We start from the raw sequence: 20,691 nt of genomic DNA, 5'->3' as shown, positions 1-20,691 counted from the left end.
TCAACCAGTTTTGGCAACAGTTTTGACAACAAAAACAAGACCAGAAGTTGTTGCAAAAAGAAAATACACCAGTAGCTCTTGAAAGAGAGATTAACTTTGGTAAGCAATAAATTCAGATAATTAGTATGAATAAGGAAATTATCCTGAAACTATGTGAGAAAATTTTCAGGGTAAAGGAGAAGGAAATACCTTAAGAGTAGCCTAATTTAGCCTAAGAAAGCAGTTTATGATTTCCCTATCCTGTAACAGAGCTATTTAACATGCAATAAACAATATGCTTATTCTGAGAGATGGTAAAACAGTCTTTCCATCATAGTTTATACGTTCAGTGGTGAAAGGAAATTTAAAGTTACCTACTAATGTTACAACAGTTTCTGTTTCTAGGATGAATGACTTTTAGGTTCCCAAGAAAACATGTTTGACCTTTTTAACTCAAGAAAAGTGAAAGAAACAAAAGATTTGCTGTACAATATACGCAAGTTTCCATCCCAACTCTTATTTCTGTCAAGAAAATAAATTCTATGTCAGCCTGTCACAAGGCCTGAGGAGTGCACCCTCTCTTCAAGGAGATGAATTCTGTCTGGAACAAGAGGGCAGCAATGACCCCTCTCTGCCTGTCAGCACACCAGCTGAAACCATTAATCTTTTGTAGTAGCACTCTATAGCTTAACACAGATGAAGTGGAAGAGCATTTTATCTCATTACTTAGCTCAAGCATGTTAATACAGACGGCCAAGGTGGACAAAGCCCAGGCACAAGTCTCATTTCATACACTGAAAGGCTTTGCTGCATGTGACTGCGAAAGAAGAACAGGGTGAAGACATTTGTGGTGGGGAGGGTACTCTCAAAAGATAAAAATATAAACTGTTTGAAATGTTAAAGTGAACACACAAGGCAGGAGGCGCAAACATCACAGCAGGAGATGCTACAACAGTGACATTGTAAAACAAGTTCTACCCGAACACAACAGATAATTAAAAGGCCATCATAACCATGCCAGGACTTTAAGGAAAGCAATAAACCTTTCCATGATTACAAGGGACAAGAATTTTCTGATTTGTCGCATTTCACCCCAAAGAGAAGGCATAATGTGGGAAAACACAGAGCTACAGAGGGAACTTGCGTGGAGACACTCATTGCAGAGCTCCTGAGGCTTCACGCTTTTCTGAACTCTATGAACACACAGCAGCCAGACCTGAGGGAAATGTGCTCTTGTGGAACAAACTGAAATGATTTAGGGAATTACTGGCTCCCAAGTGAGTCATGCTCACAGACCATGTGAGAATCCTTATTATGTTTCCATGAATATTCCAGCCAGACCTAGTGTGAGCCAATTTCAGGTCAAAGGGGACTCTCCTGAGCACACTGAAGTGCATTTGTCCTATTTGCACAGTCTGTGACAATGTCTGAGTTCAGAAGGCAGCAGCTCCAGCCTCTTATAAAGAAGGGAAATAATACACGGTGGAAGAGAGTAACGCCTTAGAATGTTAACGCTGTTTCTGAAGTGAGGACTTCCCTACACAAAAACATCACCAAATTCTGCTAGTTATTACACAGTCGTACAAGACCAGAATATAGCTTTCCTTCCTTGGTTTGCTATGACATCTAGTACTTGGAAAAATATTTTTATGTTAGCTTTGAAAGGTCAGCCAAACTTAGGCAAAATTTTGTCACTTGTATATAAAAACAGCAAAAGAATGTTTTTTTTTTCTGCTGATTACATGTTGTAGAATGGATTATTTGGTTGCACACTACCTTCAGAAATAATAATAAAGCCTTTTATATGAGATGAAAACCTTTATCATAAACAGGTCCCAGTATCCTCACCCATGAATACAGCTCTGCCCATTATTCCTAGCTGGTGAGGAAAGGCATACACAGCTGTGAACAGCAGCACAGTTTTGTGAACAGCAGCACAGTTTTGTGAATAGAAAGAGATGAGTATACTGCAAGCTGGTGTGGCCCTGGCAGCAAAAATAGCACTGGATAAATGGCTAAAACTTGCACATCCCTGTGCACATCACTGAGCTTGGGTGACAAAAGCAGAAGAGATCTGATCACAGCGTCAGGTGAAGCCCAGTAGTAAGTCAAGTCCAGAACATGCCTACTGGGTACTGCTCTGTAAGTTCTCCAGTGTCTTTTCCCAAGCTGTTGCAAGGTCCATTTCAGCTTTTTGCCATGCCTGCCCATTGCAGCAGTGTGTTTGGGAACTGAATAACATTCTGCTCTAAAGACCAGACCTTTTGGAATACAACTGCTCTAACATATACAAAGGATCATGGCTCTTTCCTAATGTTCCAAGCAAAAAGACATCTTTTTGGGATGGGAGGGAGGGAGGTCTGGCGGACTGTATTTCAACACGTATGTTTCCTGCTACTTCTGCCTTTTCCTCATTCCCTGCTTCTTCTTTTCTCCCCTCTCCTCCTCTTTACCTTTCCTGAATCCCTGAAGTGGCCTCTTTCTGCCCCTGGGCTTCTGCTGCCTCACACCCCTCTCCTCTTACCAGTCCAGGCAATCTCAGCTACAGCTGAAGCAAGGAAGCGAAGGCAGAGGGTACTGGCTCACTGTATCTCATATTTAATGTCAGTAGTCTTCAGTACATAGGATCAGTCATTTTAAAATAATGTTAGAGGGACACTGAATAAATAGACTGTAAAACATAAAAAGCATAAAAATTTACTCACAAATTTAATTTAGATACCTAAGAAAAAAATACTTTCTTTTGGCTACAGGTTTTTATTCCCTCTAAAGAGTTTCTTTTTATTGTATATATCTTCCTTCCCATGCAGAAACAGAAAATGTATATTAACCACAGATATACAAAGTACATGTAAATTACGAAGGACTGAAAAATCATGACATCAGCTTTTGCCCACTTACATGAAAAAATTTGCAGTACATTAAAAGATGTAGTAGAGATGCTACTGCTAAAATATTAACTATCAGATATCACTTCTGCAACTGCACAGAACTCAAAGTGGTATCTGCTTTGCTCAGTCAGGGTTGACTTTTAATTCATTGATTGACAGTTTGTCATATGAAGCTCAGCTGTACAGTTTAGCTCTATACTTTTAGTGCATCAGCTGAGATGATTTCATTCTGTTGGAGTGTAATACCACATGCACTTTTCGTGCCCCAGTGACTTCTCCTGGGCAACAAATGCATTTGCTGCAATTTAATCCTGGATAATGCAGCCCCAGGCTTCAGGGGTGTGGGGAGGTATGACATGCATGTTTAGGAAAACATTGGCTCTGTGTACACTAGGAGTTTCTGTTGGCATATCTCCATCCAGTTCTGTACAACAGAACTATTTTGGCAGCAGTCAGCAATGCACTGATAACGAGTATTAGTTTCTTTACATTAACATAACTGTGCATACAGCTGAGGGGAAAAAATTATGAATCCTAAGTTGTGAAGTCTTTTTTAAGAATACTGAGTCACAAGATGGAAAGAAGAGACTGACGGTACTACACTGGGTAGGGAAATATCCAGAGAGTAATGAAATATCCAAAATTCTATGCTTACTTTCAGGCTAACTGTTTTTGCTTCATCTTCATATACAACCCCATTTGGTGAAGGGAGGCACAGGATACAACTGATACCAGCTGCCTGCTTAGAGACAAAGGTGACTTCTGCATGAGTTGACAGTTCACATGACAAACGTTTGTAATTTTTGGTGCTTTTTTGCCCATAAAGAAGATTGTAAGAAGCATTTCAAGATATAATTATTTTATTCTAATGAAAGGGCCAGTTTTGGAGTACAGGAAGTAGTAAATTTTACAACAGTCTACATGATCAAATTACACAGTACCAGAGAGAAATTGTAGCACCTGCTAACTGGATCACTATTTCAAAGCCATGTGGAAAGCATGGATGAAATACACTATTTCTAGCATGAGATACCAAGTGTTATCACTGTAGTTTACTGCAAGCTGGCAACAACCTGAAATACTCTGGCAGATTCTTGTCTACCATCAGAAAATTCTGCAAGAAACTCTCTGTGACCCTGAACTTTATACTCTCTGGGGTGCTCATATATTTCTCAAGCTAGTGTATCCTGGAAGTCAAACTCCTAGGGATTTATTGTCTTGTGCCTCAAATAACGTTGTGCCCTGCCCTCCAGCTGTACTTTTGCAGTCAAATATTTTCATTTTTTTTACTGGATAGTCTTGTGTTTATCTGGTTAAATTTATAGTCACTTGAAGTAACCAAAGTTAGAACTGACTTCAGTATCCCATTCACATATTTACTGCTTTATTTATCAGCTTTGCAGCTTTTGGCAAACTTGAGCTTTAGTGCTTTCAAACTGGAACATATGTTGTAACTTTTTTTTTTTTTTTTTAAAGAACTACCCATCTATCATTATTCAAGATAATCTTACAAGTAATTCTCCTCTTTTTCTTTCTTATGCTTCCCCTGGGCCATGTCAGTGTATGTTTGTCACTGGGTACCATATATATACCTTATACAAAAGTAAACATGAGCAGGCACAATGTAACTCAGGGGAAGATGGAAATATCCTAATGTCTGGATGAGTTGATATTGTGGGTTTTAGAGCAATTTACTTTACCCTAATTTAATAGTTCTTTTAAAAATTTCAGCAAGTTTGTCATAGGATACATTGAAACAAACTGCCTTATTTTCAGCATTTTACAAGTTAATGGATGCACAGGGGATTACAGACGTGTATTTTGTTGATTTTGATTTTTATTTTAATCCCTGAATTTAGTAAAAGAGTCCATTGGCATGTTGCCTTTTTTGTTGTTGTTTTTGGGGTTTTTTTGGTTTTTTTTTTTTTTTTTTTTTTTTTGTAACATTGCATTGCTTCTTGTTTTACTGGCTCAATACTGGCTCAAACTAACTTCCAATGTACACCTGGAAAGTAGAGCTATTTTTCCCATCTCAGTGAGCTGTTTTTGCCTAAATACAGACTCACACTTCAATTCCCTCAAGTTTCTTCTTTGAAACTAGTCATCTGTACTTTCCTTCCTGAAAATACATGGCATACAAAACAGAAGGCGTTACCTCCATGTCAGCTGCACTTAAGCCATGCAAACTTCTGAAACCATCATGGCTAAAAATTCTCTGTTGCTTTCCAAATATACAAGTAAAATATACGGGGGGGAAAAAAAAAACAACAAACCAAAAACCAAAGCAGCTTCAAGTTTAATATGTTCCATACATGCCAGTTAATCTAGTGGAACAATAACATAGCTGGGTCTTAGCCAGGAACCCCCTACTAACTCAGATTCTTGCCTACACTTAATAAATACTTTTTACCATTTGATTACATGAGATTACTGTTGCATCATTTATCTTGTTCATAATATTAGATAAAATCATACCTGATATGTTTGAATGATCTTTTCCAGCCTCCCAAGAAGGGGTGTGGTTTGTCATGAATAAGCTTTGAGGCTTTGTAAGCATTCATTTCTACAAAATCCAAGGGCTTTCATGGAAAAAAAAAAAAAAAATCAAATCTCTTTTCTAAGCTTTTTCATGCTCTTCTTGAAAGAAAAGGATGGAAAATTCTTCTGAAGTCTGTTGCTTATGACAAACGTGAGACATTAGGAGTATACCACCGCCAATATCCAGATGGCAGTTCAATAAGCACCACAACTTTTGTAAAGTAATGCCTGGTCAAGAGAAGGACTTGACTGAGAATAATATAGCACAATTTTCCTAAGAATAAGACATACCTAAGGGTGCTAAGGGTGCATGAATGTCACAGATTACTGTGCATGAACAACATACACAGGCATGGGCAGTAAAGTCTGTGCTTGCAGGTCACATTTAGAAATATAACGCACACAGCAGCTGGGGGATCAATTCAATAGGCCTAGTGGTTTCTAAAAATAAGGGGTGTTTTACCTGCATTCTGCATAGAACTGTCTGTGGCTGTCAGTACCAACGCTCGTGACAATGCACAGAAGCATTTATTCTGGACTGTACACAAAATTTATAGCAATGTCATTTGAAAGAATATTAAGTAAAAATACATGCTTATCCTTAACTGCTTATGTTTCAGCTGTGTACAGGTACAGATGGGCCATGAAACTGATGTGTAGCTTCAATTAGACAATAAACAAGGTTTTGACCTTGATTCAAGAAGTGAATACTAACCAAACAAATGTATATGGAAGTACCAGTCTGAAAAACTTTGATCTTTCTGCTACAGGGTATTAGTAAAAGTCCTTTCATCTGCAAGAGACAAGTAGAGGAGATGGAAAGCACAAAGGAAAGACACACCATTATTGGTGAAATCAATATATTATGAGCATGGGGTTGCACTATCAATTATTTAGGTTAACTCTTGGCTCAAATAAGACAAAAGGTGTTGGGTTGAAGCTCCTCTATCACAGGTCTGATGGGTTTTTTTCTGTGCAAATAGAAGAGAGATGTACTAAGAACCCACCTCAGTTAAGTGTACAGTAAAGACAAAAGTACTACAGAAAGTTTTGTTTCCATTCTCCCACATGGCTACTCCACTCATCCTCTAAAACAGTTTCTTAAATGCTTTTTTAAATGTTGGTATGATGTATGAGTTTTCCAGAAAATTTCTGAAACCACAACTATAGGATTTCATGTCACCAGGAACGTCATTCTTTGAGAAGATTCATTTTGATGTTGTTCAGAGATCTGGCACGTGTTAGATGTGCAACTTGAGCAGTTGTAGGGACCAGATTATGGTTTTGGGACCCCCTATCCCTGCTGGTCACACTCATATCCCACATGGGGTGCCATGCTCTTGCTGGTCCTCCCAGGCACATACCTGCTGGCTGCAGCTGCAGAACAGCTGGGCTGTCTGTGCTGGGCCACCAGCTCAAGAAGGTACAAAAAATACAGAGCTATTTGGGGAGTTCTCATAATTCAGTTCTTACCTATGACCTGTGAAGGAAAGGACACGGGGCTTGATGTTCTGGTGGCTGTTGGCTGAATTACAGTGTACTGTATACTGAGAAGAGACAATCCTGACATATCCAGAAACAATTACAACTTATCGACAAGATTCTTATCTGGAGAAGTTATATCAAACCTCTGCACATTTGTGGGATATTATTAGCTACTTGTTCCAAGTCATTATTTATTTTGGTCTCAAATATGCAAACATTTTTCAGCAAAGAAGGAATGAATTAATTTCCTTTAGCTATTTCAGCAAAAAATAAAATGGCAGAAGTTTTTCACCAGACCTGCAGGTTGTTCTGAAATGCTGGATTTCACACTTGCCATGGTATTTCTCATTCTTGTCCTGTCCTTTACATAGTCAGCTATATAGAAATTGCTATTCTAGGCCTGACCTTGAAAAACTCACAGAAACACAGATGTGGAAGAGCTCCATTTGTTGTTTACAGTTCATTAGATTACCAAATTTTTCTTTATTACAGAGAGCTTTCACGGAGGAAAGCTTGATTGAAACAGAACTAGTCAAGCTGCCCAACACACCCACTGGACATGGCCAGTAAAAAGAAGCTACAGAGCCTTAAACTCCATATTATTCTTTGTTAAACTTTCTACCAACCTTTTAGAGCCAAAAGAGAGAGGGACTCAAAGATATACTGAAGTTGAGCAAACAAGCTTAGGACTAGAATCTGTAGCCTGTGTGCATAGAACCAGATTTATTTTTTGTTTCACTCCACCTCAAGTCCTGTTTTAGAATCACAGAATCATTCCGGTCGGAAGGGATCTTGGGAGCCTGTGTGGTTCAAACTGCTCAAGGCTGGGTGAAAACTGAACTAGATTATGTCCAGACATAGCGTGAAAACTGCATGAACAGACATCCTGCAAACTTCTTTGGTGAATTTTTCAATGTGTAACTACCCCCACAGAATCTTAGCATCTTAATTTAAGAGATCAAACTAGAGAATTGAAAACTTCATCTCCATATTCTGTCTTGCTTACTTCTTAGACACTAGAAGGAGTTCCTAAATAATCGTGCAACTCACACTGAACTTTTCAGTATTTCAGAAGAAATACTTACTGCAAGAAAGCTTACAGAGACTGCAAGCTGTTCCAACAACAGTGAAATGTCAAAGTCAGTGTCAATAGAACTGAGTACTGGGTAGCTGCGCTACAAATTCATGACTACTGATAAAAATATCACTTGATCCAAAAATGTCTTTGCTCTTTTCTGAGATCTGATATCTGAATTTGAGTGTGTCATATGGGAAGCTTAATAGGAACGCACAAGTAATCTCAGAATTTTCTCTGACAGTTCAGGAGGGCATATTTGCAAAGATTTCCAGTAAATATCAGTATTCCCTTTCTTGAAGACAAACTGAAAGGGGAGACTCATGCCTAACTCTAGATTTTAACATTGCACGTAGTAAAACCTGCTAAAAGAAGTAGTAGAAAAAATACAGCAAAAAATAAAACTACAAAATGCCCTAGAAGGACTGAAGAGAAACCCGTGGAAAGAAAGGTCTGTTTGAGGCCTGAAGGGACAGGTGTAAGAAGTGTCTTCTTATTAGAACATACTGCTACAGTTTTAAACTTCTTATGTAATACTGGGAAAACCCCAAAACATATTACCTAAGAAGAAACCTCAAGTACTGTGGCAAGGGAATCATTGCAGCTCGTCCAGCTGCTGCTTTGAATCCATGGCTTTTTTCTGATTGTGATCATCTTCACAGAACAACTTGGGAGATACAAAAATAAAAAAAAAGCTCTTCAAGAGCTTTTAGTTTCAGCCATAATCTATGCTGACTTGAAGCACAAAATAGTATTCAAAACCAAGAGAGTAAGTTTTTTAACGTGTGTGACTTCACAGTTACCACAGGATGTAGTCTAATAACTTGCAATGTCCTACACAACTACATATATATGTTTTCAAAATTAATCATCCTTAACTGTTTCAAAAATTTAAAAACTTATTTGGTAAATATTTCTAAAAGTACCTAATATGTTACAATAATTGTACAAAGCAAATTCAAAAGTATCTCTATTTTGGCAGAGTAAAACTCTTTTAAAAAAGGCAAAGAGGTACTGGTTTTGAATTTTCATCCGGTTGTGCTATTGGTATCTTTGTCTTAGAAACAATGAAAAATCAACATCCTTTTTAGCAAGCACAATCTTACCAGCTTTCTGGCACTCAGAATTCTTATTTCCTTTGAAATAGACTAAAGAAATTAAATCCATCCCTAAAGAAAATGGCCTTTATTCCACTAGAGGTCACCCTAGGAATAAAATCAGTAATGCTGCATGCACAAGAACTTTTACAAAAACACCACTGTTGCTTGACATTTCAAGCACAAATGCATAGCAGAACATAGCTCACAGAAACATTGTGAATATCAAAATTGTGAATTCCTAAGAGAAATCTTTCCCTTATTCTGAGGCTACTGCAAACTGATTACACTGCTGTTTAGCATATTTTAGCCCTTGGATGCCTGGTAGCACTGGGGACATCTTGCCTTATCTCTTGTGAGAAAAAACCCCAACCAAACAAAAAAAATCAACCAACCAACCAAAAAAAACCAAAACAAAACTCCTTGAAATTATGGAGTTCAGATTATTTCTCTGAAGTGCTTTATTTAGCCCATACATAAGATATCATTTTTCAGCACCAAGAATGATAGTCTTAAAACAGGCCATCTATTACTCTCCATGGACTATGCTGGATTTGTGTGGGAAAACACAAACTGCCAGTTTCCTCAGCTTCTGTCATTTTGTGATTGAAAACACGTGTGTCTCTTCATTTCATGGCATTAGAACAGATCAAGACTCTTCTGCTTCATATGAAAAAAGTTAAATGTCATCTCAGTTACAGTTTGTAAAGCGGTGAAAGAAACCAAGCCCATTTTATTTAAATATGGATTTATTTAAATAATAGATTAACTCTGATGCAAACCAGCAGGTTGGAAGTGCTATGTGCTTTCCATTCACACAGATCACAGCAGATGAGTTCAAGACAATTATAATTATTAGAGTAATTAATGTTATATATGTCTGTAAGAGGATGCAATGGCTGCAGAGAGGACTACCATACACTTCCCGAACACACCTTATATCCAGAGCAGGTACAAACCGTGGTGGACCAGCATTTCTAGTGGCATGAGCCACATTGGAAGGGTACAAGGACAGGAATTGGATGGAACTTTGAGCAACCTCATATAGAGAAAGATGTCCCTCCCCATGGCTGGAGGATTGAACTGCATGATCATTAAACCTCCTTTCCAACCCAAATCATTCTGTGATTCTGGGATTTAACACTCTGGACAACTGGGAACAGCAGTTCTCCATTTTAACTCTTCTGATGCGCAGAAATGTGTCAGACAACATATTTGCATCCTGTCAGGTATCAGATATGTGGTAGTGGCAGCATCACAAGCATTGGAAGAACCATTGCTTGAAATATTTTCCTAAAACTGGCTGGAATACTCCTGCAGGAGTACCCTGATGCATTCATTATACAGCACTGTCTGTCCCTGCTGTATTCTGTGTTGATCATGTTCTTTCACTTCTCGTCAAGGAAAGGTAAGCAAGCAGAATGAAACCTGCTCTAAAGAAACACAGAGAAAGAAGAAGAGATAGACTGATACTAATATTTTCAGAACAGGCATCTAGCTTTGAAAATGTAGGAAAAGATGGTACAGGCAAAGCTGCAGAGGAAAAAAAAAAGGAAAAATATCCCTATTTTTTATTGAAACAAATATGCATTACAAATCCAAATATAAAAAATAACATGCCAAAACCTTTGCTCTTAGGCATTTGCCACGCTAAGTCAAATGCTGGTATGCATTTTCAGGGACTCAAACATATCTGTTGTTTCTGACACACCTCTTAATTTTATTTTTTACGAGGAATCACCTTTTTCAAGGGAATTTTGCTTAACAAAGAACTTGGAAACAGCTCTTTGAATAACATCAGAAATACAGCATCTTATTTCTAAAATTCCAGTTGTAAAACCTGAAAAAACAAGTGATTTTTGTTTGGTTTGGTTGGGATTTTTTAATAAAATATTGATAAAACTGTGCCTTAATACCGAAATCTGTACAAAGGATGCAAATTCCTTACAAAGACCCACATTTGTCCTATTTTTTTTCATTTCAAGTAGCTCTACAAGGACAATGGAGTTGGACAGCAATTTACTCCCAACAAACCTCCTCAGAAGCAGAAAGGTTTTGCCATCAGGGTCTACATTTTACAGAAATACTACTTTAAAGCATCATAAGACAATGCTTCACTAGAATCAAATAAAACACCAACTTTTCTTCCACAACACTGCAAAACCCAGGAAAAGGTTTTCTTTCCACTCTTTTCTCCCATCTTTTCTACCCAGTTTGTGACACAATGTTTTTGCTGTCAATACTTAAGCAGTGTGCACATTATTTCATTTTAAATACTGCCTCAAAGTACAGTTAGGCATGCAAAAGGAGCTTTGAATCCTGCCTAAAAATGCAGTTAAGTGTGTTACCCTGAAAGATCTCAATACAGATAACCAAAATAATTTATTTACATAATAAGGTATTTTTTGCAGTTAATGAAGATGAAAGGCACACTGAGATGAATCCTTGCAAATTTACATAAAATATTCAATGTTTCTGGTGGTGTGCTGACAAACTTTGAGCATCCCTTGTCTCTGATGATACCTCCCATCCATTTATGTCCTTTTTTAACTCCCAGCATATGGTGTTTTAAAAGAGATAGCTAAGAGCAATGGGCTAAGTAGTGGTGTTTTCCTTCAAAAAGAAATCCACATCTTAAGTACAGCCATAAGGGAAACAGATCTGTGCTTTAAGATCTGACTAGAATAGTTTCTTGAAGGGTTTTAACCATAAAATGCTTTAAGTTAAGGGGAAAAAAAAGGCAGCTGGAAGATGTTAACTTGGTTTCTAGTTGAAGCAATGGTGTGTTTTATTTCATGTTGGGATTTCAACAGACTCTTAATTAGACTTTTGACCATGCAGTTTTCATTTAAAAATATCTTGATGACATTCTGATCATCAGGAAGTTCCTGGGAGACTTGACACCTGTTACTCTTTGAAAAAACATTCATCCAGAAGGGCAGGCAGGCAAATAATACTCCCCAACTCATAGAATAAATATTAAGTCTAAATATCCAGAGTATTTAAAATAATAATGTAAATACTGGAAAATACTTTGTGCGGCCCAGACTTAGTGAGAATACACAGAGAGCAATGCTCAAAAAAAAAGGCAAAAACACATGGGTTGCCTGCTGTGAGGAGAAATACTAACAGAATATTCACACTATGAATGTATAGCTGGTAAAGTCACTACAACAGCATTTCCTAAGGACATGAAAAAATCTTACTTACCTATGTTATGAAAAACAGCTTAGTTATTGAAAACAGCATTTGAAACACGATTTTTCTATGTAGTAAAAAAGTCAGTGTACAAGACCAGATATTATCATTCAGATTGAAACACACATTCAGAATATATAAGTTCATTTTTCAAAAGATTGAATAAAGAATTCTCATAAACAGCACTGCTATGATTCATCTTGATGTAATTTGTAAGAGTGGCAAATAAATTACTAAATACTTGGTATTCAAACCTGAAGTGAATTAAAGAAAACACTCCATGTTATTCTGAGGACAGCACCTTTAGATTGAACTTCAGAGGAGGAGAGGAGAGGGCAGTGGAGGGGAGGAGTTGGACAAGACTCACAACCATCATCTAGTCTTCTTCAGGGCTGACCAAAAGTGAAAGCATATTAAACCAGGGTGTTCAAATGCTTTCCTAACAGTCAGGTATGGAGCACTGATCACCAGTCTAGGAAGCTTGCTCTTGGTAAAGCAACTTTTCCTAATGTCAAGTCTGAACCTTCCCTGATGCAGCTTTGAACCTTTCACAAGTGTCCTGTCACTGGATAACAGGAAGATGAGATTGGCAAGTCCTTCGCTTGCCCTTCTCACACTGATAAAAATCAACTGAGTTTGATTCCTGGGCTTTACTGACATGGACAAAATTATTTTTAGTGCTCATTTTAAAATCAAAATAAAAAATGATAAAGGTATGAAACAATAAAATCATCACCAAAGCTTGAGATGCATGGATAAATTAGAAAGAGAAACTGTTTTGTTATTCTGCAGTAACTTACTCACCTGACTTTTTGAAGAAAAGATAGTCCCCAAATTTTCTCTCTCTCATTAAGAGACAACTGTTCTCTATGTTATGTATACATAGAAATACACATATCAGCTGCAATCTGGTCTGAGTTAGCTCCATCTTTTATGTGAAGTCAGTCCATGAAGGCAAATTTTGGGATTCTTTTATGGATCTAAATGAGGGGAGATCTAAACTGTGATTGCCCCAGCAGTTTTCTGTCAAATTTTGGCTGAAATTTATTGTCCCAATAGTGGAATTATCTTATGAATACTCCTAGGCCATTTCAGTACAAAGTCAGTGGAGTCAGCTTAAAGCATCTTAAACCAAATTTGGATGACTTTACACTTATGTGAACAACTTGCACAGACACTTTTAGCTTTACAGCTGTGTCAACAGAAACTGCAAGAAATAACTTCTCAACTTCAATAACTAGATGTGAGACAAATGAGCTGTATATGCCTTCAGTCTCCCTTGGAATGAGAAAAATTAAGAAGAATGTTAGATTGTGGCAACATGGCTACTAGCTCAGCCTCAGGACAAATCAATGTCTGTTAATGGGAATTTAGATTAGACTCATCAGAAACCACACCCCCAAATCTGTAAGAATTGTGTATTATTTTTCTCACCACATGTAAAATCAGATGCCTTTTGACTAAATTTTCAGGCAAAGTTCACACAGTCCATGTTCTTTGGGGCATGGACCATTTTAGAAATACAGTGGCAAAGAACTGTCATAGGAAATACAACCTGCCTCCCAAGCAGATTCAACCCCAGGAGAGCTTGTTGCCCCTGTGGTATCCTATTGTATCTGAAATGTTATGCTCTTACCTAGAGCTGCTCTCTGAATCTGCCTCTGGATCATCTTCCCTTTCAGATGGTCTGTAAAAGACACAAAATGTAAATAATTAGAACTCAGAATGTCAAAAATCAATGAAGTCATTGCCTATTTCCCACCATTTGCAACTCCCTGTGCTGCTGGCCAATTTTAGGGTTTTTTTTGTGGTCCAAAGGACAAGTAGATTTCTGAGTTCTCTCCTCTCTACTGGCAGTAAACAAGTAGGCACAATGTGACTCTACACATACTGAGATTCACATATACTCTACATATACTGAGATTTGTCTGGTAAGAAAAACTGAAAATGAAGCATTTACTGTCAAGCACTTTCACAGGATAATGATCTCCTGCTGCTAGACACAGAAGAAGTCCAAGTGGGACCAGAAGATATACAGAATTCCAAGTATTTGTTCAAAATACTTAAAGGTGCTTATGAGATAGTAGGGCACTAGTCCACCCCTTTGCCAGTGAAAAACTAATTTCTCACCGACCATTTTTTCCTCTCCTGCTTAGTTTTAAGTATCCCTTGTACTATAGCTTCTGCAAGTTCTACTACCGTCCTGGTTCTGGCCAGGGTGAATTTTTTCAGTTGCTGGGAGAGGACATGGCAAGGACCATGAGGTTATTTTGTACCACCTCACATCATTGCTGGGGGCAGGGGAAAGGGACACTCTTCTGGTGAGAAGGGTCGAGTAAAGGTGGCAGAGGGAGCCATCCTGTATTGTCTAATATTGGGGAGGTTTTCCATGTGAATGGCTTCTTTTCCTCTACTCTCTGTCATTAGCATGGTTGCTATTATCGTTTGTTTTCTCATCTCACTGCTGTTTCCAGTAAATTGTTCTTATCTCGACCCGTGATCATTGCCTTTCTTACCTCCAACAGTCCTCTCCATCCCACCTGTTGGGGTTTTAGTTTTGTCCTAGTTTTTTTTCTGTTAGAGGAATTTTCTCCCATATGCATGTTGCTAGGAAACAAATGACCATACTTAAGAAAGACAAAAGCACCCCGTTTTTGGGGGTGGGGTGGGCCTGGCCACTCTTTGTTTCACCTGGGCGTGTTGGGAGTTCGCTCTCAGCGTCTGGAGAGAGAAGCCGCGGAGGGAAGAGCTGCTGGTTCCCGTTTTTTTTCGGCGTCTTTCCTCTCTGCTGGAAACAACACCGGGATCCCAAGGCTGCTTTCCCTGCCCTGCTGGAGGCTGGGGCTGGGGCCGCCCTACCCCGCTGCTGTTTCGAGCCTTCGCTACGCTGTAGCCGTGCTCACCGTGCCTGCCTGGAGCCCCGGGGGGTTCCCCTTTTGGATACATCTCGTCTGCCACCCGGGATTTGTGTTTGTGCCTGCCGCTCCGGCCTTGCCATTTCCAGCCTGCTGTTCCGCGAGTCCAGGATCGGCTGCCCAGGGTTTGTGAAGCCTTTGTTCCACCCTTCCCCGGGATACCAGGCTGCCAGTGCCGCATGATCCCCGAGCTCGCTCCGGAGCGCCCCCTGCAGCCGCGGGAGAACCATCGCACCTGCCCTGCTCACCGGGAGCCGCCAGCGCCCCTGCCGGCTGCGAGCGGAACTGCACCCGAGGGGAAAGGGCCTGACAGCCGAGAAGGCTGGGACTGGGTTTGTGTTTGCTGTTACTGTCATAGTTGTTGTTGTTTTGTTCGACTGGTTATATATCTATCTATCTATCTATAAATATATATATAGTAAAGAACTGTTATTCCTATTTCCCACATCTTTGCCTAAAGACCCTTGATTTCAAAATCATAATAACTCAGGGGGAAAGGGGTTATATCTGCCACTTCAAGGGGGGCTTCTGCCTTCCTTAGCAGACACCTGTCTTTCAAACCGAGACACCACCATAGCTGGGAAGGGGAGGGGAGAACGGGCCAGTGAGAGAGAGCAGTGTGTGGTCTGGAGAGTCATGGTGGGGGCACTGAGTTGGGGAGTAACATTCCTAAATCACGGCAACTACTCAACAGGACTCACTGTGTAGATGCCGTTGGTTTTCAATCAAAAATTAACCAATTCCATTATCTCAACATTCCTAGTTAGGCTCCCACGCCCCATACAATTCACTTTTATCCTTCTTTTATCAATTTCCTCCCTGATCTATGACAATGGGCCAGTTTCCCAATTATTCCAAACAAGAGATTACCACATGGGAAGCCATTATTCATAGATATTAATGGAACCAATAAAGGAAAAACATAACTCTAAATATGCAATTTCAGCAGTCTATGTATTCTGAAGGGAGATGGGATTATGCCTCTCAAGTTTTCAAATTAAAACAATTTCTAAGCAGAGATTTGTTCATAATCTTTACTAAGGTGTAAATCTGGATACCAGGGAAAGAAAAAAAATCCATGCTGGATTCACCTTTTTTTCCCCCAGACCTGTGATTATCTATATCATATTAGCATGCATTTTGAATTAAGAATATAATTTTGCTTACAAGTGAAGTCTTACAGAGTAAGCTAATCAGAAGCAAATTAAGTCATTAAAAGTTGGCAAATACCTAACTAGAGAATATAAAAAACCATTTAAATTCAAAGGTCATGAGAATTAGATTGTTCTGTGAGCACAAAAGAACCATAACAAATTAAATTTCTTTGGAAATTATGAGAATACTTGTTAAGCATTTAGTAGCACCGTAGTAAATGTATTATTTGCAATACATTACAGTATAACAGTCAAGTTTTGTTGTTTTGAATGTTTATAGAAAACAAACAAAAGAAAACACCCTATTTACTCCTTGACTAAAAAATAGACATAGAGTTGTATTTTTCTGCAGAGGAAGTTTTATTATTTTTAATTATTTTTAATTAAACCAATTAATTTTTCTGTAATTAAAGTTATCTGTAAAATTAGGAAAAACCTTCAGCTACTGAGAAACAGGTTAAGTGAAATAACTAACTTCATCTAACCCTGCTAAAAAACCAAATAAATCCTCCATCTCAGCTGTACTAACACTCGACCAAAAAACCACATTCAGTTAAATAAGCTGATTCCTGTAACTATAGAAAAAAACCCCTTGATTACTAAATTTTACCAATAAAAGCCCTATTGAATGATCAACATTCATGCTATTTGTGCTTGGAAAGCTCTATAAAGCAACTCAGTTGATTTCAATACTCAATGAAATGTGATTAAACATGCTACTTTTTCCTCAGATTGCTTTTTGCTATTCTGACTATTTAGATTCTTGTATTCTATCTCACTGTGTCACAGGGTGTGATGTTACTCACTCAATATTGAGCCATGAGACAGTAATGAAGGAATTTGTAGTAGTCTTGAAAACTCATCTCAATGGATTACCATTAACAGAGATGCCTCAGAAACTATCTATACATTTGTCTTTGTGTAAGGGCTCAGAAACTCTCTTTTGTAAGCACTGTGAGCTGCAAAAGGCAACTGCCACTGTCATTTGAAAAAAATGGTTCTAGAAATAACAACAGGCTGTTCAAGAGCCACCTGAAAATAAAGGTGACATACAGTTCTCAATCCTGTCAATACATGGTGTTATTTTCCTTCTTTAACCTTGCTAGAAACAGATCATCAGCAATCTAAATATTTTGCATTTCAAGTCGCAATGAGGTCAACTGAAAAAAAGCAGGCCAAACAAGTCAATGAGAGTAAGATCAAACAGATAGACAACAGCTTGCAATCAATACAAATATGTGGAAACACAAGAACACAAGAGACTGCGTTTTAAATGATTATAGCCAAGAGGCTTGACTATCAATTAGGTAGAATTTACTCTGAGTGCAGCTGGGATAGAAACCACAGAGGCTGCAGAAGCTCTACTTGTACTGCAAGCTTTGTCAGACTATTGTCAGAAACTGTCCCAAATGTTCCTCTCTCCCTTTGTACACTTCTGCACCATCCATGACATGGACCATAATGTTGCAAGAAAACTTCTTCCATTGGCAGCTTTGTGAAAGAATGAGAAGTTTGAATCAGACAACATGTAATCAGAGAGGAACCAAAGAAAACTTCTCCATCGGCTAGAAAAATAAAACTTCAGCCTTATCATTTTTCTAGAAAAAGAGTTTTCTTTTTCTTCTTTAAATAAAAATAGAAAGGTGACATTTATCCAATTCACATATTCCAAACTGCCTTTTCAGGGCAGCAAAAACTGAACTTCATTTCCCAGAAAACGTCCTGAGGAGAAACTGAAGTTGTATTATGGGAAAAGTAGGCCAAACATGAATTCTGATTCAGGGGCCATGCTGGTATCATGAGGCACCTGACTATAATTCCATATCAAGATTTAGCCAGCCAGATATAATTTAATCTTTCATTTTGTTTTAATCCAATTTGAAATTGGACAGTTTGTTTAGATTTCATTTGGGAAAAAATTTGTTTTCACATAGAAGCTCTTATTTTTGACAAACCCTTAAGATTTTCTGTGTATGTTTTTGATTAAAATAATCTTTTGTTTTCACTATAAATACTTGTGGGGGAGAATGACTGTTTCTGACATGCTCTTCTGCTTCTGAGAACACCATTGCCCCAATGCTAGGCTTGAAGTTCATAAGTGACAGAAGTAGGGGATGATTCCAGTACTGTTGCCTGCACAGATCTTCCCATATAAACAAAAGGAAGATTTCAGTCTTAAGTACTGTTCTTAAGTACTTAAGTACTGCCAGTTCTACAATCTTCATAAACACAAATATTTACCCAAAGAAATATGAGGAATCACATTCTCATAAAAAACCCCACCATGACTGCTGAGTCCAACAGTGTAAAGCTGTGGACAAGGTAGGTCTTAAATGTGGTTTGCAAAAATTGAATTTAAGATGTGGAGAACATCTCTCAACATGTGGCTAAATAAGTTTTCTGAAGTTTCACCAAAAAAGAAACTAAAAATAGGTCTATAGCTGATACCAAATAATTTTTTCCAGCAGAGTCATTCTTCATTTGGAGATAACGGTCCCAATAAAATGTTGACTGCTGCAACTCCACATGTTTTGGCAAGAAAAGTAGTTTTGGGGAATTTAAGAATTCACTCAGCATGCAGCCAGCTGTCATTAGGCTGTGATAAATCTGTTGGTTTTGGCCTGCATTTCTGGACACATGTACCATCCTGAGGTATGGAAAAGAGATGAACGGGTAACACAGAGTTCGGCTTTGTGACAGGAGACAAAAGCAAGGAGAGAGATGGAGAAGACAAAATAGAATAGAGAAATCTAATTAAGAGTGATGTAAAGCAGAGGAAAGTATCCCATATGGTGACTAAATATGACAGAATACATAACTTGAATAACATGGCTGTCCTTCAACTTCTTGTCTTTGCGTTGTTCCAGACTCTTTCAAGGACCTGAAATTATCTTCCAACGTATTACAGACAATGAATGCTTTGACCTGAAGCATATGCTTCAGGAAAATACAAAAGTGAATATGTTACAAATAAAAAACCACTAATTTTAAAAAAGTGGTTTTGTTCTGTTTGGGTCCATGTTATAGGTTTTAAAACTTCTCTTATGTTTTATTAGATCCTCAATATAATACTATTATAAGGTTTCAAAGACTGCTAACTCAAGCACTGACAGGCTAAAGCCTTTGTCAATGACTTCTCATCTCTTGTTATTTTTTAGTATTTCTCTATTATTTTATATTTTCCAAGCCTGCATTTATCTTCATACATCCTTTCATCATGAGATCCTGAAACCTTCACACCTCAAATAGGATGCTGTATGTTTTACTTTCTTCATTGTTAAATCATTTTTGGTGTTACATAAAATATCTAGCAGAACATCCTCTTATGCATCCAGGGCATCTGATGCCTGGAATTCACGCTCCAGGGCATTTTGGGTCCCTAATCATGCTATGTGGTATTAGATGTTTCTTTTTTTTCTGTTTCTCACACTGCCACACCAGTCTATAGGCTGAGGGCGCACAAGAAGCTGCAATGGAACTCAGTTGGGACAGCTGATCCCAATGGACCAAACGCATATTCCACACCATGTGGCATCATGTTTAGTTAAAAAAGGCTAGGGGAAACAAGAATGAAGCAGAGCCATTTGGGATGATGGTATTTATCTTCCCAAGTCACTATTAGTAGTGAAGGAACCCTGCTTTCCTGGAGATGGCTCAACACCTGGCTGTTGACAGGGAGTGAAGGAATTTCTTATTTTGCTTTGCTTGCACACACAGGTTTTGCTTTACCCATTAAATTATCTTTATAACGACCTATGAGTTTTCTTACGTTTACCTTTCTGCTTCTTTCCCCAGTCCCACCAGAGGGGAGCAAGCAAGTGGCTGTGTGGTGCTTTTTTGCCAGCTGGGGTTAAACTATGACAGGAAATAAGTGGGGGTTTTGTTTGTAATGCAATGCCCCTATATTTGCAGTTGGACCCAGCTACCACCCAACTATGAAGACCAACTCAAGACTCTTGATCTATCAAATCTGATTCATGAAGTTGCATGCACCCACTTGAATCAGATAAGAAGTCCTGATGAATGAGCAGAAATTAAAGATGTATATTCAGCAAATAATCACTCCGACAAAGAGGGGAGCAATCACATAACTTCCATGAGCCTTGTACAGATATATTTTTAACTGAGCTTGAGGTTAGAGTTGTAGCAGCTTACAAAGTATTCCTGCAAGTAGGAGACATTGAACCCCAGTGTAGATATTCAAATGGAACAATTTCTCAAATTGAGAAGATCTAACAGATATAGTTATAGAAAATCTTACCAGATGTGTTACAATATTTTTTTAAAATTTGGTGATGAAATTATATGAGAACAGTCTATGATAAAAAAGTATCTGACAAGAAAAGTCATGGAATAAAA

General features: G+C 38.3%; 1 protein-coding gene across 5 annotated transcripts in view; it reads right to left on the bottom strand.

The window, feature by feature from the left end:
* KIF6 (kinesin family member 6) overlaps positions 1-20,691 on the bottom strand; it is a 161,750-nt gene that overhangs the window by 16,438 nt on the left and 124,621 nt on the right. For all 5 annotated transcript variants that reach the window (XM_069009817.1, XM_069009822.1, XM_069009818.1 and 2 more), the window contains one exon: positions 13,900-13,950. In XM_069009817.1, the coding sequence (XP_068865918.1) occupies positions 13,900-13,950 (51 nt within the window). The remainder of the gene's footprint in view (positions 1-13,899; positions 13,951-20,691) is intronic.

The sequence above is a fragment of the Aphelocoma coerulescens genome, chromosome 3 (genome assembly GCF_041296385.1).
Source record: "Aphelocoma coerulescens isolate FSJ_1873_10779 chromosome 3, UR_Acoe_1.0, whole genome shotgun sequence".
In the NCBI taxonomy this organism is placed as follows: domain Eukaryota; kingdom Metazoa; phylum Chordata; class Aves; order Passeriformes; family Corvidae; genus Aphelocoma; species Aphelocoma coerulescens.
The sequence above is the reverse complement of the archived record's forward strand: the minus strand, read 5'-3'. Positions and strand labels throughout refer to the sequence as shown.